Source organism: Mycothermus thermophilus (genome assembly GCF_041956435.1).
Source record: "Mycothermus thermophilus strain CBS 625.91 unplaced genomic scaffold VTJ04scaffold_5, whole genome shotgun sequence".
In the NCBI taxonomy this organism is placed as follows: domain Eukaryota; kingdom Fungi; phylum Ascomycota; class Sordariomycetes; order Sordariales; family Chaetomiaceae; genus Mycothermus; species Mycothermus thermophilus.
In genome coordinates, this window is record NW_027191431.1 from 1166338 (window position 1) to 1191112 (window position 24775).

At 55.3% G+C, this 24775-nt stretch overlaps 9 protein-coding genes across 9 annotated transcripts; 5 read left to right on the top strand and 4 right to left on the bottom strand.

The window, feature by feature from the left end:
• Window positions 1-3339: 3339 nt before the first annotated feature.
• VTJ04DRAFT_7465 (uncharacterized protein) lies at window positions 3340-4618 on the top strand (the record flags this gene model as incomplete). The annotated part of the gene is made up of 2 exons (XM_069365795.1): window positions 3340-3707; window positions 3823-4618. The coding sequence occupies 2 exons, from the start codon at window positions 3340-3342 to the stop codon at window positions 4616-4618; spliced, it is 1164 nt and encodes a 387-aa protein (XP_069216794.1).
• Window positions 4619-7536: 2918 nt separating this feature from the next.
• VTJ04DRAFT_7466 (uncharacterized protein) lies at window positions 7537-7885 on the bottom strand (the record flags this gene model as incomplete). The annotated part of the gene is made up of 2 exons (XM_069365796.1): window positions 7537-7669; window positions 7734-7885. The coding sequence occupies 2 exons, from the start codon at window positions 7883-7885 to the stop codon at window positions 7537-7539; spliced, it is 285 nt and encodes a 94-aa protein (XP_069216795.1).
• A 1008-nt stretch (window positions 7886-8893) lies between these two features.
• On the top strand, window positions 8894-10087 carry VTJ04DRAFT_7467 (uncharacterized protein; the record flags this gene model as incomplete). The annotated part of the gene is made up of 2 exons (XM_069365797.1): window positions 8894-9980; window positions 10038-10087. 2 exons carry the CDS (start codon window positions 8894-8896, stop codon window positions 10085-10087), a joined length of 1137 nt encoding a protein of 378 aa, XP_069216796.1.
• Window positions 10088-11321: 1234 nt separating this feature from the next.
• Window positions 11322-13512, top strand: VTJ04DRAFT_7468 (uncharacterized protein; the record flags this gene model as incomplete). The annotated part of the gene is made up of 3 exons (XM_069365798.1): window positions 11322-11513; window positions 11567-12259; window positions 12313-13512. 3 exons carry the CDS (start codon window positions 11322-11324, stop codon window positions 13510-13512), a joined length of 2085 nt encoding a protein of 694 aa, XP_069216797.1.
• Window positions 13513-14132: 620 nt separating this feature from the next.
• VTJ04DRAFT_7469 (uncharacterized protein) lies at window positions 14133-14674 on the top strand (the record flags this gene model as incomplete). The annotated part of the gene is made up of 2 exons (XM_069365799.1): window positions 14133-14522; window positions 14591-14674. 2 exons carry the CDS (start codon window positions 14133-14135, stop codon window positions 14672-14674), a joined length of 474 nt encoding a protein of 157 aa, XP_069216798.1.
• A 593-nt stretch (window positions 14675-15267) lies between these two features.
• On the bottom strand, window positions 15268-16094 carry VTJ04DRAFT_7470 (uncharacterized protein; the record flags this gene model as incomplete). The annotated part of the gene is made up of 2 exons (XM_069365801.1): window positions 15268-15479; window positions 15536-16094. 2 exons carry the CDS (start codon window positions 16092-16094, stop codon window positions 15268-15270), a joined length of 771 nt encoding a protein of 256 aa, XP_069216799.1.
• A 1055-nt stretch (window positions 16095-17149) lies between these two features.
• Window positions 17150-18726, top strand: VTJ04DRAFT_7471 (uncharacterized protein; the record flags this gene model as incomplete). Its single annotated transcript, XM_069365802.1, has 2 exons — window positions 17150-18203; window positions 18257-18726. The coding sequence occupies 2 exons, from the start codon at window positions 17150-17152 to the stop codon at window positions 18724-18726; spliced, it is 1524 nt and encodes a 507-aa protein (XP_069216800.1).
• A 328-nt stretch (window positions 18727-19054) lies between these two features.
• Window positions 19055-20489, bottom strand: VTJ04DRAFT_7472 (uncharacterized protein; the record flags this gene model as incomplete). The annotated part of the gene is made up of 2 exons (XM_069365803.1): window positions 19055-20199; window positions 20303-20489. 2 exons carry the CDS (start codon window positions 20487-20489, stop codon window positions 19055-19057), a joined length of 1332 nt encoding a protein of 443 aa, XP_069216801.1.
• Window positions 20490-23870: 3381 nt separating this feature from the next.
• On the bottom strand, window positions 23871-24131 carry VTJ04DRAFT_7473 (uncharacterized protein; the record flags this gene model as incomplete). Its single annotated transcript, XM_069365804.1, has 1 exon — window positions 23871-24131. One exon carries the CDS (start codon window positions 24129-24131, stop codon window positions 23871-23873), a length of 261 nt encoding a protein of 86 aa, XP_069216802.1.
• Between the last annotated feature and the right edge of the window lie 644 nt (window positions 24132-24775).

Genomic DNA, 24775 nt, shown 5'->3' on the forward strand with positions numbered 1-24775 from the left:
CGATAAGCCAGGGAATGTACCCTCGTGGCTGGCGATCTGCGGCTCCAGAGATCCATTCGCCCGTCCATTGGTTGTGAGATCAAGTTGGGTGGTTTGCCTGACGTGTCATCGGAGCGGAAATTCGGTCTTCTGTTCGCCAACGGTAGGCGGCATGGCCGACGAGGGTGGTGACCTATCTCAAGCTCCCCACCAGACCGCCGACGCAGGCTCCTGGTCGCCAAGTTGGATGGGGACTGGGGCCACGATGGATCTTCCGCTGAACCGGCCCGAGCCGTTCCGCCCGTCGCCACTGAGGCGGTGTGTGGAGGCAAGTCTAATCCAACGTCATCCAGCTGCGAGGCTGACTGATCACGAACTCTGGCCGGTTGCAGAACCTCCAAGACAGACAGAGACGGTTACTGGTGCTACTCTCGACAACCCTATCGAATTAGATGTTTCCTGTTTGTTTGGGCGATACTAGTGATCTGTCACAGCCGGGATTATCAAGTTTCGTTGATCATCGATTTCGCACAGTTTGGCCGTTTGCACGCCGGATCTCGGGAGCGAGGTACCGTAGGCAAGATCAAGTCGCACGACATCTTGTGTTGATTGTGTCTTCTTGACGTGAGTTCCAAGATGTCCTCTTGCCAGGGAGTCGTCGTCATCTGCGGCGTAGGCAAAAAAAGCAAGTGTCCGTGTCTGGAAGAGGCCGGAACTAGGATGCAACCTGAAATACCTAACTAATAGTTAGAACAGTGATAGCCGCATTCTATTCTCACCAGGGGCTAAGTGCTTACCAAGACGCCTTGGATTACCCATGGTTCAGGCACAACCAGTGTAGGTGCTTTCGATATTGGACAAGGAAAACCACACCTCGATATCCAAGCGACGATGGAGAAGGAAGGCGAAAGTTCAGCCTGGCCTCACGGGATGTTTCAATCATCAGAGCCCACCAAGCCTTTTTTTGGGGGGGAGGAGGGGGGGGGGGAGGGGCGCGGGCGCGGGCGATGTTTTGCCACTCGCAGATGGTTCAGGGGGCTGGTTGGCGCTACAAGCCGGCTGCATATGTGTGATGTCGTACTTAGGATCTCACGCCACAAGCACCCCCCTTGCTCTTGGTTAAATATGCTGAAGAGTTTTGATGCCTCCACCATTACAGAAAGAAACAGACCTCTAGAAGACCTGAGTAGAAATAATTGAACTTTATGAAAAGAGAAGCCCGGATATAAGGTGCTTCGCTCGCATCTCTAAATTTATCGGTTGCTGAAACAGTGAAGATGACCAAGAGCTGATGGCAAGGGGGGATAGGCGGCGTGTCGTTGCCACGATCCGTGCCGCTCCCCGACCAAAACTAGCGCCAGCCCCTCATCAGCCGAGAGATGCACTTATTTAGTGATTCTCCCCAGCGGCAAACGCGGGGAAGTGAGATGAAATCGAGTCTTATGGTGTGGGGGGTGCAGAATCGGTGAGCGTCTGGGAAACTACTTGATGTCCTAGTTACTCGGCAAAGGGATGACGGAGCACGGCTTAGAGAGATTGCCCTTGCGCAGTTGTACGAGTGACAGGATTCTTCTGTCAACATCCATCACTTACATCCACTGCTTACGAAAGTGTTTGCTGTCCCAGAAGCCACTTGTGCCATGTCATTGACTACATACATCATTGAGCCAGAGTTGCCAACCAGTTGGGGTGTGGATCAGGCAAGATAGAAGCAAGGTTGTGGAGAAACTCCGCATATCCAGCTGGAACTCCAGAGGCTCGAGCGATCACTCGGCTGCCGTCCGCTTCCTCATAATCACTTCGCGCACGTAATGAGCCCACCAACCCAGGGTTTTCATGCATATCGGATGGCCGATGCGACTGAACGTGACCCGGACCCTCAACGGACAAGCCTAAATCCATTCCGTGTGGGCCGCCTGAGAGAGTACTCCTCTTCTCAGCAGCTTCAAGAAGAACGTCCAAGCTCTCCCCGCACAAGCCGGTGGCAAAACAGACTCTTGCAGCGTGGAGCGAGCGTGTTGAGACCTCCTTGCCTTTCTTCCCCCCGATCCCCCACTTTTCATGGATGCCCAACCTCGTCGGTGGATGGAGAACATCTCCTTGACGAGTCGTGGTCGAGTCTTGGAACAAGGAAATCGAGGACGAATCTGCTCTCAGAGGCCCGCACACTCAACTCCGCGTCAGCATCTCGCATATGCGTGATTTTGCCGACCTTCTTGCCATAACAGTTTCTCCACAGTCCCGGCAACGTGGCCGGAATCTTGGAAATTTATCTGCCGGGTATTTGCTGTATCTGGACTATCCGTAGGTGATATGAACCCCCCAGGAACCCAGCTTGACCGTGGCATGGCTTGCTTGCGGCCGGGTACGTTCTACGCCGACCTCCTTCCTCGTCTTCCAGCTCCTGAAGGCTGCTTCTCCTGAAAATCGAACCATCTCAAGATGCGGTACAAATGTTCCGTGTCCCGTCCGTTCATGTACCATCGCGACCCCCACTGAGCGGAGGGTAGGACTGCTCTTCCCTCCATGCAACTAATTCGCTCCCGCTCTCCCGTCTTCTCCCGTTGTGAGCCAGCTCGCCATCATTGTTGGTGAAACCGGGGGGAACCACGAAAACAATGATGACTTCGATGATGGCCTTGATAGGGCTGGACGTTGCCACATGGCCTCCTCGGAAGCCAATACGTCGAGAGAGCTCACAGCTACCCAATCGGCACGAGTCATCGGCGGTCGTAGTGCTTGAATTCGGGATGCCGTAGTGGGGAACAGTCCTAGCCTCGTCGGCCTGGGCTGCGTCGAGTCGTAGTACTCGGAGAGACTCTCACAGACCGCCAGGTCGGGCCGCACGAGCCAGTCGGGGTGGTCGCGAAGAGCCGCATTTGCCTTTTGCCTATTTCAGTTCCCACTCGTAGGGGCCGAACGTTAGCCGTCTCTTGCTCCCATACTCCACATCATTCGAACAACTCACCAGCGTCACTGCATTAGCAGCCCATCCAAGGTATCGACCTCACCATGCCAAAGCCAAAAAAGGAACGTTATCGTCCTTCTCACCAGACTGGAGGATACCCTTATGATCAGTCAACTAGCTCTGCGTGGCTTAACCAAGATGGCTATGAGAACGACGGCGACGGGACTTCTTCCAGCTGGTCGCAAGTGGATTATCCGTCCCAGACTTCGGCATATGGTGTGAATGTTGCTGTCTCGAACAGGGACACGCCCACCGAAGGACAGTCCAGCTCTGAATACATTAATTATTCCGAGGTCGCAACCACCGACAACAACCCTGGCCTAAGCGGACAATCTTGGGATAGCAGACATGACGTCGAGCAGTACACCACGTCGGGCCAAGAGGACGCCCATATGTCGGACGCCGCCTGGACGACAGGGGAACAGTCTGGTGACGCATATCCCTGGGCTAACAATGAGGACTTTGCCCCTCGACAAGCTCCACACGCCACTGTAGCCGATTATCCCCACCATGAAAGCCAGATGCCGTCTCAGTATCCAGATCAACCCGTCTCTGCCCAAAGCTATGACGCTGCCACCACCTCGGCGAATGCGAACGAGCGATTAGGGACCCCAGAAGTTGGCATCAGCAGACAGAGTACCGGCAATGTGAGCAACGCAACCTCGACAGAGGTCCATATGCCCAAGCCCGTGGATCATGACTCCCCGGACGGGGATGCTATGGACGACGGACAGACGACGGAACAATCAACAGTGAGACCGTAAGTGTGTCCAATCTCAACAAAACCGCAGTCGGCACCCGCTCTGCAAATGCGGCGGTGACACAGCCTAAGGGGACAAGGCTGACTCTTTGCTTTTGTGTTTCCTCAATGCCAGGTCGACGACGTCGGGTCCAGCAGACCTAAACTCCGCTATCGACAATCCTTGGCGAGGGCCCGTCGATGACACTCGTCATTACCTGCCTCAAGAGCAGGAGGTCTCGCACATGGGAGGGGATGATCGAACGGCACGTCAAGATTGCCGAGCGACATATGGCCATGGTGAGACCGACTTCGAAGAACCCGCATCGACCGGATATACTGGTACCGCCAGCTCCTGGGGTATCCATCATCAGGACCGGGCCCAAGCCACACACGACAACCAGACCTCGGAGCAGCAGGTTGTATATTGTGAACGGTATGACTCAACCCCCTATGGTACCTCGGCCGACGCCTCATCCAGTGTGCCTGGTGGTGTTATGTATCGTAGTGGTTTTCCGGTCCAAGTACCATCCAATTATCCATACGCGACCGAGCTTCCAGAGCTGGACAGTTCTGAGGCTTCCGAATCAGCGACGGAACAGCATGAAAGGGGCCACCGTGCTCGACACGACCACGATCAGTATTATGCCGACGCTTCTGGGTCGGCGACTGGACGAGAGGAGGGGAGGGAGCGCCATCACCGAGGTGACAGAGATAGAGATGCTGCGGGGCGGCATCGTCGACGCGAGAGAGATAGGGATGTTGCTGAAGCTTCCGAGTCTGCGACCAGGATGGATGAGAGGCAGCGCCATCGTCGACATGACAGGGATAGGGATCATGCCGAAGCTTCCGGGTCGTCAAGTGGACGGCATCATCATAAGGACCGTGACAGACGAGGGGACAAAAAGGCTGGAAAGAAGGGCCGTTATTGATGTCTCGGTGAGAGGTTGTTGGTTCAGAAAGCCCGGCGGGCTATCGGGAGTGCCGGCTTTTCTTATTAGTTGTCCACGGCTGAGCGGTTGCTTTCTCGTCCATATTGTTTTCTTTCCTCATTGGTCGGCTTTCTGATGCGTTCAGAGGGGGAACAGAAGACTCGAAGGACATTGGGGGTGGCTGCCTCGTTATATTATCCTGGATGGTTTGTTGGTCAATCCCGCTTCTCGGGTTCCCTCCCTTTTCTGAACTCTGATACTTCGCCACCCTGACAAGTGTCAGCTGGTTCGCTTTCTTGCTTACGTTTCGTTCTTCCTGTCGTTTTGCCACTTTTCCAGAAGTATGGGTATGATCTTACCGCTTCTTGAATCTTCGGCATCGCAAGCGTTCACACGCTCAACTGCACTCCCTGTTGCATTTAACGTTTAATGGTTTCTTGTTTTCCCCGCGTTCTACTTATACGGTGCCGCTTGTCATGTATCAAGGGTGAATTAAGCTGGCTTTGCACTCCTATGGTTGGCCACAATGTTGGTGATCTGCCTTTCAATCGTCCGCATCTTAATGTGTGTCGCTCTTGCATCAGGCAGAATACGCGCTTATCACAACATGCTTTTCCATCAAGGACGCCCTCCCTCGGGCATTTCTGCAGATTCTAGTGCCACAAATAAGGATACTTTGGTCCGATCAGCATCGGATGTCCGCCCCAATCATGAACTGATCTTCGTCGCATGGCCGTTCCAAACTCGGTGTGCTCCACGTTCAAATTTCCGAGGCATATTCGTCTCCTGTACCCGAGGTTCCGAATCTGATACACTCCCCGGACCGTGTTCCAATGGAGGCACTTACGAAACTTTCCATTCATTCTTCCGTTGTGAAGTCTAATGGGACTGTTAGTTACCGGGTTGGTACGGTGTACTAAGGAGTACATGTAACAGGTATGAGTCAGAGTCGACAACACGTCATCCATCCTGAGATTCAGGTGGCTGATGACCAGGTCCCGGAGAACGTTCTATTATCCTCACAGCTCCCGTTTTCTGATCGTATATACGATTTAATACTAGGGCATCTATGTTCCGTTATGCAGTGATAATGCTGGACTGGGCGCCAAAGCCGTGGAGCATTCGAACTCCAACACCCCAACTTCGGCTTAGCTCCTGATTCAGGGGTGATGTTGCAGGCCTGGGTTTCCGTCGTAACCGCGGCAACCGCCGGTCTGCACTGGAACCCCTGACCGACCTGACGTGTAGTAAAAAAAAAAAAACAAAAAAAACCCTTAGGTAACTGAATCTTATTACGCACCATAAGCTCGAGGGACGTTTCCCTCCTGCAGTGAAGGCCATGCCCATTTCTTTTCAGGATTCTCAAGTGAGATGGCCTTGTCTCTCTTCCGGGAGATCAGTGTACGACAGTCACCCGGTCGTGAGTCACTGTCAGACATGTCTTGCAGTGTGACGAGGAACTTTGAGCAGGTTACCTCTCGATTGTGTCACCCGCCATGTGCCGTTTGAATCGACGAAGCTCCGCATATATTGGTCGATAGTTGACTACTGGCGGTACCTCTGGTACTTCTACGACTTTCTATCCACTCGTCGCGTAAGAATTGGGTTGGGGACCTAAAGGTTGGAGATAGTAACCAGGCACAGAGCCACAGTAAACCCCTCCCTTCCAGGAAAAGAACTTCATGATAGTGGCTAGTCCCTACCTACTCATAGCTTAAATGTGTCAAAATGATTTCATCCGGTGAAAGCAAATGATCATGACTTCAAGCTCACATCACATCGAGTCATAATCCCTCAGTTTTCTAGAATTGAGCTGCCATCCGCCTGTGCAAGTGAACCCTGCATTATGTTGTGTCATCCAGATCTCCCATTCACATCTTTCGTAAGCCGTGGTAGTCTTGAACCTCAATTCCTCACTTCTGAATCCGCCGATATCTCGCCGATCCTGCACTTGTTTAGGCCTAATTTCTCATTTCACATATCCCAGCGAGTCTTGATTCTGGTTGTTTTGTTACGGTACCCAGAGAAAGTCCCGTTGGAGCTGACACATCCACAAGGTTGGTGCACAAGTTTGTTGATATGGCGATGCACCTTGACTAGACGATGTCCCGAGCATGCTTGTCGATGACATCATTTGTCACCGATGCCCAGTCTGGCAGAATGCCTCTTTGGAGATCGGACTTTGCCGAAAGCCTCCATTCACCAGGAAACATAGGTGCCTGGATGGTGGTGTCGTGGCCCAAGCCACCTCTTGTTATGGCTGGGATGCTGTGTTGGGCATAAGCAATGGGATGGCTAGCATCGGCCACCTGTGCCTTGTTTTGACGGCACTTGAGATTCTGCAGGACCAGATGCAGGCAACGGACAACAAGAAAAGCGCGGGTATTGTTACAAGCCTCTCGTAATCTTTTACGAGACCTCTCTTCGCCAAGGCTCTGTATAAAACCGGTTGTTCTTGCGTTCATTATAGGGAGTGTTGTTGGGAGGTTGGAGGGAAGCTGGAGGCTGGGGGTGTTGAGGAGGAGGTTGCGGTTGGGAAAGTTGCAAGTCCAGTCCTCCATGAGCTTGGCATCGATGCTGGTGACGGGCGTTCTTTGAACCGTGGGAGCTTCTTTCCGTCATTTCTTCCAACATGCGAGTATGGCGCCATGGGTTCCAGGTTGATGGGTGGACGCCTTGGACCGAGACCGGTCAAAGGTCCAAGACAAGGCAACCACTGCCAGCCGCTGCCATCGCAGGCCGAGGTTGCATGCATCATCCCCAAGCCAGCCCTCGACCACATCGTATGCCGCAACGGTGGGCAGGTTGGTGCATCACATCTGGCGGGAGATGTGATGAGGAGCAGCTTCCCACCATTTTCAAGGTAGGGAAATCCGGGTTAAATATGACCGCATCTTTGAGCTTGGCTGTGCTTGTGGTCAGCCGACGGGGATGCCTATTCGCAGCATCTCTGTGCCGTTTGTACCACCAATATCCCATCCGTGGATGCGTGTGTTGTACTCGGAGACGGGAACAGAGTTCAGATCTTGTTGCACTCGAAGGGCTGTGTTTCTGGAAGTCACGATGAGACGGGGACTCTCGCACGACCTCGATGTTTCAAATTGAAAGGTCGCACGTTGCATAGAGCGATCGCTGGTCCCCGCGTGGATCGACACCGGCCCAGGTCAAACGGCTGCTGCGGGTGATCCTGTTCCGACAGACGTCGGACACATGTTCTCGGTTGCTTGCATGCATGCGCTTCCCGTCGGGACTTACGGAGGACGCCATGGCCCAGTTTAAAAGACAGGAAGGCGTCATCATTAGAGAGACAACCTGGGAAGAGCGAGAGTTCGCACGAGTCCCACGAGTCGTAGAAAAGAATGCTGTACGGAGGAGGGGCAACTGGGGGCAACCACTCGGGCGGAGAGATGCCCTGATGGTTGAACTCCAGGCGACGTCATTCCAGAAGCATGCCAAGACTTTCTGGTTCCAGGTTCCAGGTTCCAGACCCTTCGTCCCCACAGTAGCTGGCTAGGGGTGGATCCCCAGCTTGGCTGTTGATGAGGCAGCAATATCAAAAATCGGCTTTTCTGGATGTTTGGGATACTAACGGAAGTGCGGCGCAGAATCGTGCTGGCAGTCTACTTGGATGGTGACGGGGATAGGAGAGTGCGAATTTGTTTGTAGACTTGTGCTCTTACTGCATTGAGGTGCGTGTTTGGTGTTTTGATCGAGGGTGAAACAGATAAGGATGAGCTCAGATGGGTCTCTTGCGATTTCTGGGCTGTCCCCTTTTTGTGCTTCCAAATGTTGGCATGCTTGGGAACAAGAAATTCTTGGCTTTTCCTCTCGAGCTCTCTCATTCCAATTCACTTCTCACACTCGTTCATCATCATCTGATTTTGCGTTCGCAGGGAGGGAACATCCTCAACAAACGGGCAGATCTGCAGCCCTCCTCGACATCTCCCTCGGGTCTGCCTCTTCCCGCACGCTCAGGCCGCCAACCTTTCTGAGTTTACAGGAGGGGGACCAGGCACTGTGGTGCTGGAACATCTCAATGTGTCCCTCATCAACCTTGGGCTTGTTGACGACCGACTCCCGACTCCCAAACTCATTTGTTGACCTCAAAGCCTTTCGGAATCCGTCTTTGACTTATCTTCATCCTTGAGCTCGCAGCAGCGGTCCAGGCCAATCACCAAGTCTTCGGGTTGGGCTCGGTTTCCTGCCCTTTTTGCACTTCTGAAGACTCGACTTCTCGGCCTCGCCTCATAAATCACCGTCGAACCGCTGACCAAAATGCTCAATTTCCGCCGCGCCCTCGTGGCCGCGGCTATTTTCCTAACCATCCTCTTCTTCATCACAAGGTCGACATCCACACCCTCCGAAGCTCTGGCAGCCGAGTTCGCCAAGGCCCAAGCCGAAGCCGATGCAACTGCGCCCGACGCCGCTGCGCTGGTAGGAGGCAACGGCGGCGCCGGGATCCGCAGCCGACCCGGGCCGCACGGACAGCACCACCAACACCTGATGCAGGGCACCATTTCGCTGTCTCTGCCTCTCTACGAGCGCCTGGCGCGCATATTTCTCTACGACGTTGAGGCAAAGTTCCCCGCCTTCATCTGGCAGACGTGGAGATGGACGCCGGCCCACGGCGAGTTCAATTTCCGCAGCCAGGAAGCATCCTGGACGGAACAGCATCCGGGGTTCGTCCACGAGGTCATCACCGACACGGTCGCGCCGCAGTTGGTCCGTTTGCTTTATGGTCCCGCGGCGCCCGAGGTTGTCGAAGCCTACGACGCGTTGCCTCTGCCCGTGCTCAAGGCCGACTTCTTCCGCTACCTGATCTTGCTAGCACGCGGCGGCATCTATGCTGATATTGACACGTACGCCATCAAAAGCGCCGACAAGTGGATCCCCGAGCAAGTGCCGCTCGACACGGTCGGCCTGGTCGTCGGCATCGAGGCCGACCCGGACCGGCCCGATTGGAAGGATTGGTACTCTCGCCGCATCCAGTTCTGCCAGTGGACCATCCAGGCGAAGCCGGGACATCCGGTGCTGCGAGACATCGTGGCGAGGATCACGGAGCATACGCTGCAGAGGAAACGCGCCGGCTCGCTGACGGCGGTCAAGGATCGCGACGTGATTGAGTTTACGGGCCCGGCGCTCTGGACGGATGTGATATTCGACTACTTCAACGATCCCCGGTTCTTTGACATGGAGCGCTCCGTCGGGCCGATCGACTGGCGGAACTTTACGGGCATGGACAACCCGCGTCGCGTGGGAGATGTCATTGTGCTGCCCATCACGAGCTTCTCGCCGGGAGTCCAGCAGATGGGCGCCAAGGATTACGACGACCCCATGGCGTTTGTGAAGCATGACTTTGAGGGTAGGTCGCTGTCCCTGTGAGACTTGTTTGAAGACGAAAACTGATTTGTGGCTTCAGGGACGTGGAAACCCGAAAAGGAACGGCACATTGGCGAGAAGGACAACTAACCGCGTCCCCATCTCGCCTTTTTTGATCTTCTTTTCTTGCCCTGTCGCGTTGCTTGGGTGTCGCGACGATGATGTTGTATCGCGTTGTAATTGTGTTTCTTTTCCAGCAACGTTTGCATGAACCGGCGTTTTCATGGTGGGGAGGAATAGTTTGTATTCATCCCGGGGGGGATCTGATAGACGGTCGAACATGGACGATTAGAGATTGGGTGGATGTACACAAAAGGAAAGCCACAAGGTGTATTGTACTGTTTAATGGGGTTGGTTTGCTTGTACGGCGATCTAGGCTTGATCAGTGCTGGGCTTGGGATGTCTGAGTTGGTTGTAAAAGGAGGCTGGGTTGTGTTGTAGTCGGTGGAGGGGTTAGATGGCACCGGCGACCTTGGAAGGAGACCATTGTGCTGTACGTCTCATTGTGGTGGGGAATGATGGTTTTACGACCTAGAACACGCAGGAAGCAAGCCAGAAACTGAGTCGTGTTCAATTGATGTCTGAACACAGCAGGTTGGGTCCTTATCTGATGTGGAAGTTGGAGATGGCCGAGCGGAGAGCCGCAGAGAGCCGGCGCGGGGTCGTGTGACTCCGCACCCGGACGGAGGGATTGAACCCCATCGGCGCTACTCAGCAGGCATCAGGGGCTGGGGCGGTGACAGTATCGACCTGAAGATGATGTCCGGCGGAAGTCGAGACGGGTGGTTCAACGGACACAAAAACGAAATGTATTTCCCTCTTAAATGAAGGTCCTTGGGTCATCCCCTTTTCTCGGCGCCATCGAAAACCTCTTCTGGTAATGCAAACCGGAACTGAGTCGAGGTTGATTTGGGATCGCGTGGGGAGGTTGAGGCCGTTAGCTGCACCCCGCATTTCCCCAAATGCCAAGAGGCCGCTCCTCTGGGCCGATCTGCGTTTGTCAAGCAGAGGAACCTCGGGATCGTCTAAGTTCATGTGCCGATTAAGGGGGGAAGCGGAGTACCTGAGTTACCTAGGTAGGGCTGCATCGTTGGCAACAAAGACGGGGCTGGGGTTAGGGAGGGAGATGAACTAATACAATGACACCACGGTGTCTTCGCGCTGCGAGAGCTGGTGATCCCTTTGTCACTCACGAACACATCCCGCTTTTCTTCCTCACCTTGGCCAGAGCATGGTTTGGTAGCGTCGATTGAGGCGCATTGCAGAACACCCCAAAGAACGTAGACCTGGACGTGGGACTTGACTTGAGAAAGAGTCGATTGTGATGATTCGCTCACGGATACCGCCAGCTTTCCGGACCGCTGGCTCTTTGTGTCACCAACATGGCCTGCTTCGAAGGACGGCCCAGGCGGCGGTGTGCCGTCGGTCATGGACTGCCGGGTTATCCGATGGGAGGCGAGAGTGGCCGGTTTCTCGAGGGCTCAGCTCGTTGAGCATAGCGCAAGGTTCTCTTGAGGTAAGGGCAAGGACGAAATAGTCCGACTGTATATTGCTGACGCCTAGAACCAGCCGTCACTCCTCCCCCAAACCATCCCCGAGCACTTTGCCTCCGTGGTCTCCCAGCACGGCGATCGACCGGCCGTCATCTGCCGGACACCAACAACCAGTTCAACCTCCTTCCCCGACGGACTCCCCGCCGGCGTCAGCGCTCTTCCGTCAGCCACCGAGACAGCCCTGAGCTACTACCAGCTCGATCTTGCCTCCAATGCGCTCGCTCACTCTCTGCGATCCCTCGGAGTTAAGAAAGGCGACCGGGTTGCCATCAGCCTGGGAAATACCGCCGAGTTCGCCGCCCTGACCTACGCCGTGTTCAAGCTCGGCGCGATCCTCGTCCCTCTGAACCCGGGTTTCAACGCCGCCCAAGTGTGCGCTGCACTGAACCATTTGGAGGTGGAGTTGCTCATCATTGGGGCGGTGACGGATTTGACCTACAAGCCCTGCCGTGGGAGGAGTAATCTTCCATTGCTCGAGCACCTTGTTCCAGATTTGGGGTCTGGGAGGGTGGAATCGTCTGCAGTGCCGTCATTGAGGAAAGTGGTGGTAGTGGACAACTCGGCAAGCCATCCTCTGAGTGGGTTTCCGCCGTTGGGGGAGCTCAAGTCTTTAATCCCGTTCTCTTCGCTTGTACCTGAGTTTGCTACGATCAAGGACTATGCTGCGCCGTCTGTGGCTCCAGACTCCAAGCTCTCGCCAGATGAGACGGTACGTTGGACATCGGACAACCATAGAATCAGACTCATCTAACCCGACGGCAGATCAACATCCAATTCACGAGCGGCACAACAAGCCACCCCAAAGCCGCCATGCTCTCTCACTCCAACATTCTCAACAACGGCGCGCTCATCGCCCACCGCATGGGCATGACCCCATCCGACCTCATCGTCTGCCCGCCGCCTCTCTTCCACTGCTTCGGCTGCGTCCTCGGCTACATGGCCACCGCGACAACCGGCGCGGCCATACTTTTCCCCTCCCCCGCCTTCGACCCGCGCGCTACCCTACGAATGGCCGCCGACCACCGCGCCACCGGCCTCTACGGCGTCACTACCATGTTCGTGTCCATGCTCGAGCTACTTCATCATCATCACTCTGACTCCCATACCACCACCGCATCCACTTACCTCCCCGACGCCGTCCTCTCCCCCGCCGAAACCGCCGCCCTCCCAACCCACCTTCGCAAAGGCATCGCCGCAGGCAGTTGCATCCCCTCCCAACTCATGCACCGCATCCACGCCTCCCTGGGCCTATCGGAGCTGGTCATCTGCTACGGCATGACCGAGACCAGCCCCGTCAGCTGCATGACTACGCCCGCGGACCCGCTCGAGAAGCGCGTCGGCAGCGTCGGGCGGGTGATGCCGCACACTCGCGTCAAGATTGTCGACCCGGCGGATCGCAGCAAAATCGTGCCGCGCGGGGAGAGGGGTGAGTTGGCGGCGTCGGGGTATTTGGTGATGAAAGGGTACTGGGGGGATGCGGAGAAGACGGCGGAGGTGAGGAAGGAGGAGGAGGACGGGGTGTGGATGTATAGTGGTGACGAGGCGGTGATGGATGAGGAGGGGTATGTGGAGATTACGGGGAGGATTAAGGACTTGATTATTCGCGGCGGGGAGAACATCCATCCGCTGGAGATTGAAGATTGCTTGTTCAAGCACCCGCTCGTGGCGGAGGCGAGCGTGGTTGGGGTGCCGGACGAGAGGTATGGGGAGAGTGTGGGAGTGTTTGTCATTGCGCATGCCGGAGTGGCTACGGAGGGCGCCGCCGAAGGGCAGGAGGTGGGGGAGAAGGTGCTGACCAGGGAGAGCGTGCGGGAATGGGTCAGGACGAATCTCTCGAACCATCTCGTGCCGAAGCACGTCTGGTTTGTGGCGGATTATCCTAAGACGGCAAGCGGAAAGATTCAGAAGTTCAAGCTGCGCGAGATGGCCAAGACGTTGGTAGAGAGGGGAGAGGTTGGTTAGGCCGTTGTGATGTATGGGTAGATGGTTGGAATGTCGGTAGCAAGGTTTTGTCTGACAGACGCACGCACCCTGGGGGAATGATATATCTGAAATTATCACAACGTCCATGCCGTGAAGGAGTACTGTTGGAACTTGAGGTTGATATCCCATGATCCATCTCGCCGAGTCGAAGGGCCGACTTTACTTCGGCCATTCTTCGCTCAGCTCAGGCTGTCAAGCCATCTATGTCTAATGAACAATGTTGTCAGTCCGAAATGCAATCCATCAGCTGCAGGGCACGCACTTAGGCATGCTGTGTGAGTAACTCAGGGGCCAATTCGCCCGATCCAAGGGCGGCCGAGACATCCCAAGTGCCAGCGCCCTCGCCCTCATCATGACACAACAATTCCCAAAGGAACGTAGGGATAGCATGGAGCCATGATGACAACAATGATGCCCTCAACACCTCGAATCTACGAGGCAAGAAAGTGTATAAATCTCCCCTCTTCTTCCTCCCAACCGTCCGGCCTTCTCGTCTCACCAGAGCGCACTCACACAACCATCCGCACCACTACCATCACAACCACTCCTGAGATCTGCTGCACTACTAAACACATCAAACCCTCCTTCTCTTCGCAACCATGAAGTTCTTCAACACCCTCCTCCTCGCCACCACCGCGCTCGCGGCCATCAACCCGGCCGTTCCGGGCGACAACCAGGGCATCGTCGCCCGCGACGCTGAGATCCAGGCTGCCCCCGCGGGCAGCTTCGATCCTCCCAAGCACGACTGGGAGCACGGCAGGGGCGGCAAGGGCAAGGGAGATGGCAAGGGCAAAGGCGATGGTAAGGGTAAGGGTGACGGCAAAGGCAAGGGCAAGGACGACGGGCACCACAAGCCTCCTCACCCTCCTCATCCCAAGCCGCACCCGGTTCCGCACCCGCACCCCAAGCCCGAGTGCAAGCCGGGCACCTACGCTTGCACTTCGGACCACAAGGGCTGGAAGATCTGCAACACCTCGGGCTACTGGGTGGTAAGTAACACTCCCATGCGGGAAAAGAAGAAGACAAGAAGACAGATCTAACATATCTTACCAAACAGTGGGGCGGCAGCTGCGGCGGCGGCTACTGCTACTACAACACCATCAACAAGAGCCCCTACTGCTTCAAGAAGAGCCACTGGTAAACGGTCTCTCTTCTTCACACGGGCACAAGGGGGAGTCGGCGACGGCCCGCCTACCTGGTCCAAGACGATGGCGGACGGCATCTTGATGCGGGGTTCAATCATGATGGGAATGGGATAGGGCTGGACAGCATGTAAGAGGGGGCGTTGTACGATCTGACTACTTCCGGCAAGGGTTGAACGCGCAAGACAGACAGCAAGCGGAGGAAAAGGAGTCCCCTTGGATAATATTTTTCGGCCTGGATTTCTCCTGTTCGATTTCTGTCTTTTTGTCTCCGGCTTTTCTTTTTTTGGAGCGGTTGATGGTTGGCTGATGCACGGGTTCTGGTCTTGGTTTGTCTCGGCTGGCTGGCTTCCGCCTCGTTGTGTACTTCCCTTCTCGACTCTCCTTGAGGCCCCCAACCCCAACGGTAGTTTCGCAGTGTAGTTGTAGCGGTGAGAGGAGGATGGAGGAATGAAATTAATTGGTGTTTTCCTTAGAACATTGGTATCGCCTGGGTATCAGCAACGCTGGTCTAGTGACTTGCCCTTGGGTTTTGCATATCCAAACCAACTCGGACAACCCGAACATGATCCAAATCCAAAACCCGTCTCCTTTACGCCTCTGGCCAGTTCTTGTTGAAGACGATGCACGACCCGTTGGCGACAGGCGCAATGTCCTTGTCTGTCAGGAACACGCAGTACTTGGCGACCGAGGGCAATGGAACCTGCTTCTCGGGACCAAACGGAGACTGCGTGGTCTGGATCTTCTGGAACATCTCCATGTGTAGCCCCGTGGCGAAGGCATCGGTGATGTTGGTGTCCATGCCTGCAGCGGAATATTAGCCAAGCCTTTAGCCTCCAGAAACGAGCCTCAACACATACCACCGAGGAGTAGGGCAATCGACGAAATGCCCTTGTCACCATAGAACCCGGCCGTGTTCTTGGTCAAGGCCATCAAGCCGGCCTTAGACACCGTGTAGGCAGCGCCGCTCTTAAAGCCCTGAATGCTAGCGGTCGAGCAAATGTTGATGATGATACCCCCTGCCGGCTCCTGCTTCTGGAACTGGGCAATGGCGGCGCGGGAGGTGAGGAACGGGCCATTGAGGTTGACGTTGAGCACGCGATCCCACTTCTCCTTGGAGCAGTCGCCAGCGGGCTCGAAGCCGTCCATGATGCCGGCGTTGTTGATAAGAACGTCGAGACGGCCAAACTGAGCAGCAGCAGCGTCGATAAGGTCCTTCACCGACGCCTCGTCCGTCACATCGGCCTGCTTAGTGAGAAAGCGGCCGGCAAAGGTCTTGCCCCACTCCTCTTCGACGGAGGCGATCCGCTCCGTGTTCACGTCGCATATGACGACGTTGTCTCCGGCCTCGAGGAAGGCGGTGGCGATCACCTTGCCGAGACCACCGCCGGCGCCGGTAACGAGAACGGTCTTGCCCATGGTGGTTGTGAGGATTGAGTATCGTGCGTGAACTGTTCCGTGTTAGTATCCGCCTAGTCTTCTTGCTGTCCAATGGGGAGAGGCTCACATATGGTTGATGAAGCCGCTCCTAGGCCTGGGGGTAAACAATCGGGGACTGGCAAGACGGGGAGGACCACGTATAAATAGTGACCGTCAAGGCATCAATTCATGCAGTGGATGTTGCTTGAGCCTCAAGCGGGGTGGCAGTGCAGGACGGGAAAAGAATGCAACAACGCCAATATGTTTATGTTAGCGGGCCATGACCGAATGCGAACCCATCACTGGGCAACGAAGGATGTGGTTGGTTCCATTCAGAGCCACTTCTCACACAATCCGGCCGGCCGACCTACATGACGAACACGAAAGCGAGCCGAGGCTTCAGGTGTTGGTGTGGCACAGCATGTAGAGCCCGTGTGTCCATTGGATCTCCATTAACTGAACCCCATCAAGGTGGAAGAAACGTCGTGGATCCTAGTCTCGGTTCCGCTAGACTCCTCTCACCGTCAATTCAATTGGCGATGATTCCCGCGCAACATCCGCATGCACTGGCATTGGAGCCGGACACAAATACCCGACTAGGAACTCGAGAGCGGGCAACACTGAGGAGCCAAACACAAATCCAACCAATGCTTCGATTGCTATGAGTGAGGGGTTGATTCAGGTCTGCATCAGTCATAAGAACGAGCATGCGAGGACAATCAGAAAACGTAGGCAAGAAACCAGACATGTCGGCCGTTTGCACACTTGACGCGGGGAGAGTTGCACCCGACAGCGGGGTTCCACGACCGCGGGGTGGTGGGGCGGAACTACCCCGCGCTAATCCTGATCGGGAAAGGCGCACAACAGCTACCCCTGCGCCGCAAACACCAAGAATCTGACTGACGAACATGACAGATCGAAATTTTGACCTAAATTCAACGTCTGAGCTCCCGGCCAGCCTAGATTCACAACCCCATGAGCCGGCTGAGTCAATACAATACACCAGTAGACGATCCGTAATGAATCCATAATCTCTCCACAACCATCACACCACCATGACCTCCCTTACCTCCAACCCGAAACTCCAACTCGCCGCCACGGCGGTCGTCTCGGCTGCCGTCGCCGCCGGCGCCGTCCTCACCTACCAACGCCTCCAACAAGACGCCCACTCCTCCCGCCTCAAACAACCATCCACCACGGATGACGACCCCGCCCTCCAATCCGTCACCCGCGTCGGCCCGCTCCCCAAACCCGACAAAGAAGACGAGCACAACCAGCGGCTCGCGCAGCGGGCGCAAAGCGGCGATTTCGACGACGAGCTGATCCTCGAGCAGCTCGCGCGCAACCGCGTGTTTCTGGGCGACGAGGGCTTATCCAAGCTGCGCGAGGCGTTCGTCATCGTCGTGGGGTGCGGCGGCGTGGGCTCGCATGCCTGCGCGGCGCTCGCGCGGTCCGGGGTCAGCCGCCTCCGGCTTATCGATTTTGACCAGGTCACGCTGAGCAGTCTGAACCGGCACGCGGTCGCCACGCTGGCGGACGTCGGACTGCCCAAGGTGCAGTGCCTGCAGCGCCGGCTGGTGGCGGTGACGCCGTGGGTGAGGTTCGATTTGCGCCTGCAGAAGTTTGATGCCACCGTGGCGGAGGAGTTGTTGGGCGATTGGTTGGAGGAAGGGGAAAAGAGTCGGCGGAGGCCGGATTTCGTCATCGACGCCATCGACAATATCGATAGCAAGGTCGAGCTGCTTAAGTTCTGCTACGACCACGGGCTGCCGGTCATCTCGGCCATGGGGGCGGGGACCAAGAGCGATCCGACGCGGGTCATGGTGGGGGATATCGGCGCGTCGTTTGAGGATCCCCTGTCGCGGGCGACCCGGCGGCGGTTGAAGTTGCAGGGCGTCAGCAGCGGGATTCCGGTTGTTTATTCGACCGAGAAGATGGGCGAGGGAAAGGCAGTGCTGCAGCCCTTACCCGAGGAGGAGTTCAAGAAGGGTGCCGTGGGAGAGTTGGGCGTGTTGCCCGAATTCCGCGTCCGCATCCTCCCTGTGTTGGGAACCATGCCCGCCGTGTTTGGATACACAGCCGCCAATCACGTCATCTTGAAACTAACGGGTAAAACTCATTCCTTGAAAATGACATTCCCATAGTGCTGACTTTCCCTTCAGGCTACCCCATGGACTACCAACCCGCCAAAGCGCGCGACAAATTGTACGAATCCATCCTCGCCTACGTCCAGGCCTCCGAGGAGAAGCTGGTCCGCAGCTTCGAGGGCGGCCCGACCGATGTCTGCATCGGACTCAAAGTCCCCATCACGCCAGGGGACATCGCTTTTGTGGTCGAGGAGGCGTTCCGCGGGCGGAGCGCCGTGACGGGGATCCCGACGAAGCTGATGCTGATCCGCTGGCGGAAGCCGGAAAAGTCGACGTTGGTACGCATCGGCGAGGGCAAGGACGAGCAAAAGTCGTCAGACCTCCGGCTCCGCGATCTCGTTTGCATGACAAAAGAGGAGGCGGTGAGGCATCAAAAAGAGGTGCTCCATGGGGACAAGAAGCTGGAGGATCTCTACAGCCAGGAGGTGATTGAGCGGGTCGAGGCGTATCAGAAGGAAGCCGAAGCTTACGAGCGGTTCCGATAGCCGCGGGTGCTGTCGGCCCTAGCCTACGTAGACATGACACGATGCTGTGAGTTCCCAGACCACCATGTACCATGAAATTTGATGGAGCTGTGGCGTTTTCACCTGCTTCCCGCTCTCTCTCTGATCACGTCATGAAAATCATTTGTCATTTCCCGTTATTCCCTGGGTATCAGTGACTAATGCTCAACGCAGTGTCCTGTGAAAATGCAGCGCATGCCCTCATATCCGTCCGTCCCGTAAATACCTAGCCAGGTTTGCCGACTCTAACATGGGAAAATCATCGCAAACCATCTCATCGTCCCCATGTCACCACCTCTCCTTTGTCACTTCACATGCGCATCCCGACGCCCTCGCAAACGGTGCCCTTGTTGTACCAGTTGACGCCAGGGAGCAACTGCGACGTAACCCAGCGGGCCGTGGTGGTGTGCATGCTGCCTTCGCCAAAGGGCGCATCAGTCTTCTCCCTGCGCATCTTGGTGCCGTTGATGGTGCCGTTCGTGCCGTTGGAGGCGCCGCTGATGGCCAGCTTCTGCATCTTAATCTCGAGGCTGTCCTTAGCGTAGCCCCGAGGGAACGATGTCTGCCCGTCGGCCAGGGCTTGGAAGACGACGAGCTGGTCCTGAAGGAACTCATCGACAATGCCACCCATCGAGATCTCCTCGTAGAGCTCCTTGACCAGCTTCCGCGACAGGGTAGCACAAAGCGAGTCGGCGGTCTGGGCACCACCATTACCCTTTCTCGAAGACGAAGAAACCTTCTTGGGCATCGAGGTCAGCACATCCCTGCCCCATCGCACATCACCGGCATGCGCGACCAGCAGGACGTAAATCCGCGAGTCTGCGCCGCTGTCCTCTTCGACCTTGAACTCGACCTCGACGTCCGGGAAGAGCTGGTCCAAGTCCTCCACCAGGGCGGAACGCATCTTGTCGAGCATCGAAGCCGGTACTATCATGGAAACATCGATGCGGTGCACGTCCTCGACGACTGGCATGGGATCCTGGCGCGCGTATGCATATCCCTCGCGAGGCACGAGCGTGTCTCTGGGCTTCAGCGGCTTGAAAGTGAACTGCACGCGGCCGCGCTGCTGCTTGCCCAGGCTCCATCCGCGGGCGAGGAGCTTGCGCTCAACTTTGATACCGAAGGCGTCTTCAAGGGCGGGAAGAAGCACTTGGTCGAGATACTCGTAGGAGAGGGAATATGAGACGTTGGTGCCGCCGGAAATATCGAGAGTGATGGGCTCGTTCTTGTCGTTGCCGGCGAAAAGAAGGAATGGAAACACGGCTTGGAAGATTAGCAGAGTGGATGCGGCCGGGGAATCGGCTGTGATTTTGATGTTGCGGTCCCCGATGAGCGAGGTTGGCTTAACCTGCGGGCGGAACTCGAGAGTGCGACTTCCAACGAATAGCCCTTCGACTTCTGCTCCAGTGGCTTTGGCGAGGTAGTCGATAGCGGTGACATGTTGAGATTTGAGGCCTGTTTCGGTTTGTTAGCTGGTCGGCTTCAAGGTCGGTTTGAAGTCCAAATGAAGGAGGTGTTCAGGATCGTGAATGAGGAGATGTCCAAAATAAATACATACCACCACCACGAGGTCCATCGCCTCGATTCCCGCGAACGTTAGTGATGCGAATGGGCTGATTCGCGACAGCTGCGAGGGCGCAGGCAATGCGAACCAGCTGGCCGCCGCCCTCGCCAGTGCAGCCGTCAAGTTCAATGATGTCCTTGTTGTTGCCCTTCATCAGGGGTTGTTGAGTGTTTCCTCCCATGATGAGATTTTATGTGGAACTCGCGGATGTCTGTGAAGTTGGTTTGGTTAGATGGTTGTAGTTCCGCGACCAGCTGCGAAAGAAGAAATGCGGATGGAGTCGCGGATGTTGTGGGAATGATTGTCGGATTTCCGAGACCAACTGTGGAAAACACCGAAGTCGCGGAGATAAGATGGAGTCGGTCAAATTCTTGTAATTCCGCGACCGAGGGTGAAAGCATAACCGCCCACAGATGTAGCGGATGAGATGAGAGAAAGGAAATGGCTGCAGATAGCAGGGCACCTACAGACGAGATGGGGAATTGGAATCGGGGTTGCGAAAGATGCAGAGAAGAAAATAACAGCAAGGACTTACCTCAGGTTTCTTGTCGGTGGGTTGTCAAAATGGGTTTCGTGCGGCGTGGATGAAGTTGTCGCACGGAATTGAAGTACGTGTAAGGTCCAGTGAGGTGAGGTGAGGTGAGGTGAGATTAAGGTTGGCGGATTCGCGAGATCAGACACTATGTGGTTGGGATGAAAGTGAGCTTAGGTTGTGTCGTTGGGACCACATCTGATACTGCTCTTGGAAGCGCCATAGGCCGGCAGGTGCAGGTTGATCTGGACTGAGATGTGCAAGATACTGACCACAAGAAGAACCTTGATGTCTGGAATAGAGTCAAGCTGCCAGCTCTCGCCACTAGCACGTTTGTTTATTTATCTGATGTCAACCCCTGAGACCCCCGAGTTGGGATGTGGATGGATGGTGAGGAGGCTTTTGTCCAGAGGGGCTTCCAAAGTCAATGAAGGTGAAATGGCCTCCATGTGATCAGGGAGGCATACCCGAGCTTATATGTTCGGGTTCAATTCTGTCCTCATAATCACGAATTCGCTTGTCAGATTCCATCCAGATGTTCATTATTTACATGCATGTTGCTCTCCCTGGACGTCTGGGTGGCCTCACGATGCACCTCGACGGCACTGAGTCACCCGGCGGCTGCAGTCTTGGCCCCCCGCCACCTGCTTGGTAACCAACCATCGCCAGCACCCATACAGTGGGCGGTCTCCCGCGCATGCTGATGTAATGCGACGTGCCATGCAGAATGCACTTCGTGTTCTTCCTGCAGCAGCAACTTGGCCGAGGTCTCCTAAGACACTTCACAATGTGCATTGTTGTTGTTCGTGGTTGTTGGAATGCTTGTCAACTTGGACAAGGCATGCTTGCTGTTTCACACAATGGCCTTGTTGTTCCTGGCCAAATGCCTAGCTGGTTGACCCCTTAAAAGCAACGAAACAGCGACGCACACCCGAAAGTTCATCCCATCCATCATCAGATCATCATCCCAACCACTCCTCTGCCAGTCCCTAGCGAGGTGGATGGGAACATCCTAGAAGACGTCTCACCAAAAAATCACATACCAACCCTTGAAACCGTACTCTTAACCCTAACCCTAGCCAGATCCCGACTGGGGCTCAGGGACATCACCACCTCCGAGTCCCAACTCGACTCCAACGCTGCGTGGTCGATTTTGTCTTGCTCCTGGGAGAGGATACGGGGAATATGGTGAGTATGCCTCATCTCCTCCCGCCCAGACCCGGCGCCGATGGCCTCGCGGCGTCCACTTGCCAACCCCCTCGTCTCCCCGTGGCTTGCAGCCTCCTCGTGGGATTGACTTGGTCCAGTCTGGCTGAGTGCGAGCCCTACTGGATTGCTGATGAGAGAGACTGGCGGTCATGGCAGCGTCGGTACTGCTTGTGATGTTTGTGGTAAGCGCGCTGCATAATATCCGGAGAGACTTGACCTCTTGAGGACAGCGAAGAGGGGGGGACTTACTCGGACGAGGGAGTGAAGAGGTAGGGACGATCCCCCGACTCCTCAGTTGAAGCATCGGCTGAAGTCGAAGGAAGATCCATGCTGATAGTATATACCGATTCTGGGTCGAAACTCAAGGCTTTCATATGCCCAAGTGCTGTGGTAGTCTCCTCCTGATCCATGGACCAGATTGAGGAGTTAAGCCCACGCTGCGAAGCCTCTCCGAGTGAATTGTCTTGGTTCGTCGGATATGGTGTGTTGTCCGACACGGCCATGGTGGCGGTTTCAGGAAGAGCTGGGAGTCAATGCAGGAGACAGCATTCGATACTGCCAGAGGTTTGGTAGGAGGGAAGCTTCACGACGTTGAAAGCAGCTCATCTACCGGCTTATATATCTTTGCTCATCCAAGTTTAACTTGGCGTGATGGAAAATATTCCAGATACCTCTCCGTCTTTGCGATTCGTCCAACTCCGCAATAACTCTTTGCGGCCGGCTACCGTCATGGATACCTGCAGAACCATCACACCGGTTGCTTGAAATACCTGGAACTAATGGTTGTGGGAATCGAATAGAACCATGATGTCACTTGTCATTATGAGCAGTTTCAGGAAACATATGCAGTGGTGAGAAAGCAAGACGAGAGTTTAGAAGTGATCTAAGTTTCCAGAAGCCAAGTACTTGGCTTGTGGATAATGTACCAACACACGACTGTACACAACCTGCTATTCTGGTACGTGACGACGTCCTCGCAGGGTGTAAGTCATTTCGCACCGCAACTCAGTTGCCTCCTGAACAAACTACCTGCCCGTTCGTTTGTATCCACACCGGTTGCAATCGGCCCTCGACCCGGTCTCAAGTTACCCGCAACGGAATGACTTGCCTCCCTAGCTGACAGGTCTAGCTCACCGGCTCCTGCATGTATCCGAGGGACCGAGTCCAATGGCTCCATGTCAACCTGCTCAACGACTGTTCACCATCAGACATCCCCTCAGATTCTGCGATGGCATCAGCGGCGCAAAACGCCATCGGTGTCAAAGCAACCGCCACCCCGGCTCGGTGTAAGTCACGGTGCCACCTTTCGGATGGCTACCGATCCCTGTGAGGTGGCTTAGGGTTATCGCACGGTTTTGTGTCAGGGCATCATATCCCAAAAGATGTAAGTAGGTTAGATTCCTGGATTCAGCTGACTGTGCCACAAGAGTCTGGCTGGCCCTTGATACCGGCTATTTTTGGCCGACCCAATAAGGTGGAGCGGGGATTAAACTATATATGTTGCCGAGCCATGGCATCGGTCTATGTGTCTCGAGGACGCGTTCTAATCATACAATGACCCTCTATGTTGTTGGATGAGACACAAGCTTTGAACCATCATCCATGCTATCTCGCTTCATAAACCTCATGTTGGTCAGACCCATTGACGAGAACCACATAGTGTCTTTCATCACCTCAAAGTCTGACAAACCATAAGAGTTAGCAATAGCTTCAACCGAAGCCAAACCATGATATAACGCTTGAGTCGCATGACCAATCACTTACCATGTCCCCATGTATATATCATATTTATTCCTCTGATGTCATATCAGGAACACCAAGCTAACGAGGCTTGTTCTTGGTTCGGTGTGCCAGCCTCTGTTGTGTCGCCGATGAGGCAGTTCCGGTGCTGGATTGTTGAATCAGTGACTCGAGCATGGCCCCAAATGCATCAGCAATCTTGCGCTCGGCAGCAGCCATATACTCGGACACGGAGCGCGAGATATCCTCCGTATGGTTCTCTCGGCGCTCCCTTTCTGTCTGAGCGGCGTTGATAAAGGAGAGGATCCAATCTGGCTCAGCATGTCCTGTAGGAGTAGACATGGTAGCGATGGACAGGAGATGAGGTATGAGAAGCAAGTGGATAATTGGGGTAAATGAGGACTGGACGAATGACAATGGTAGACACCAATTGGTAGAGATTGTGAGATGCTGCTGGAAGAAAAATCGGAACACCAATGCATCTGCATCCAGACCGACTTATAGAAGAGAAGGCTTCATTTCATCTTCAATCCTTCCTGGGCACGTTCTGCCTTTTGTAGTTCGGAAAATGCCCATCCACCTGGCCATTCTCTCATCCATGAGTCTGGCCACGGGATGGGCTGGGATTCTGTCCCGACTTGCAAGGCAACCAGGCCCTCAAGACACTATGAATGATACTGGAATGCTGGAATGCACGGAAGCTCATTTGCACCTTGCTGGTAGGAAAGCATGGTGGTCAATTGCTGTGGCGTCCTGGGCGTAAGCAGGGGTGCTGGTGATGGTTCCCGTGCTTCTGGTTCCCAAACTAGCCAAATCCATCCCCAATGGTGCATCCTTATTGGTCGCATGGCAACTGCAACCGATCTCGACCGGCTGCTGCTTTGGTGAGTTGAGATAGATGTTATGGGAATGGCCCAGGGCCGTCCGATGAGGGGTGTGGATCTCAGCACGCCCCACGACCGACAAGCCCGAGTACGTGGCCCCGT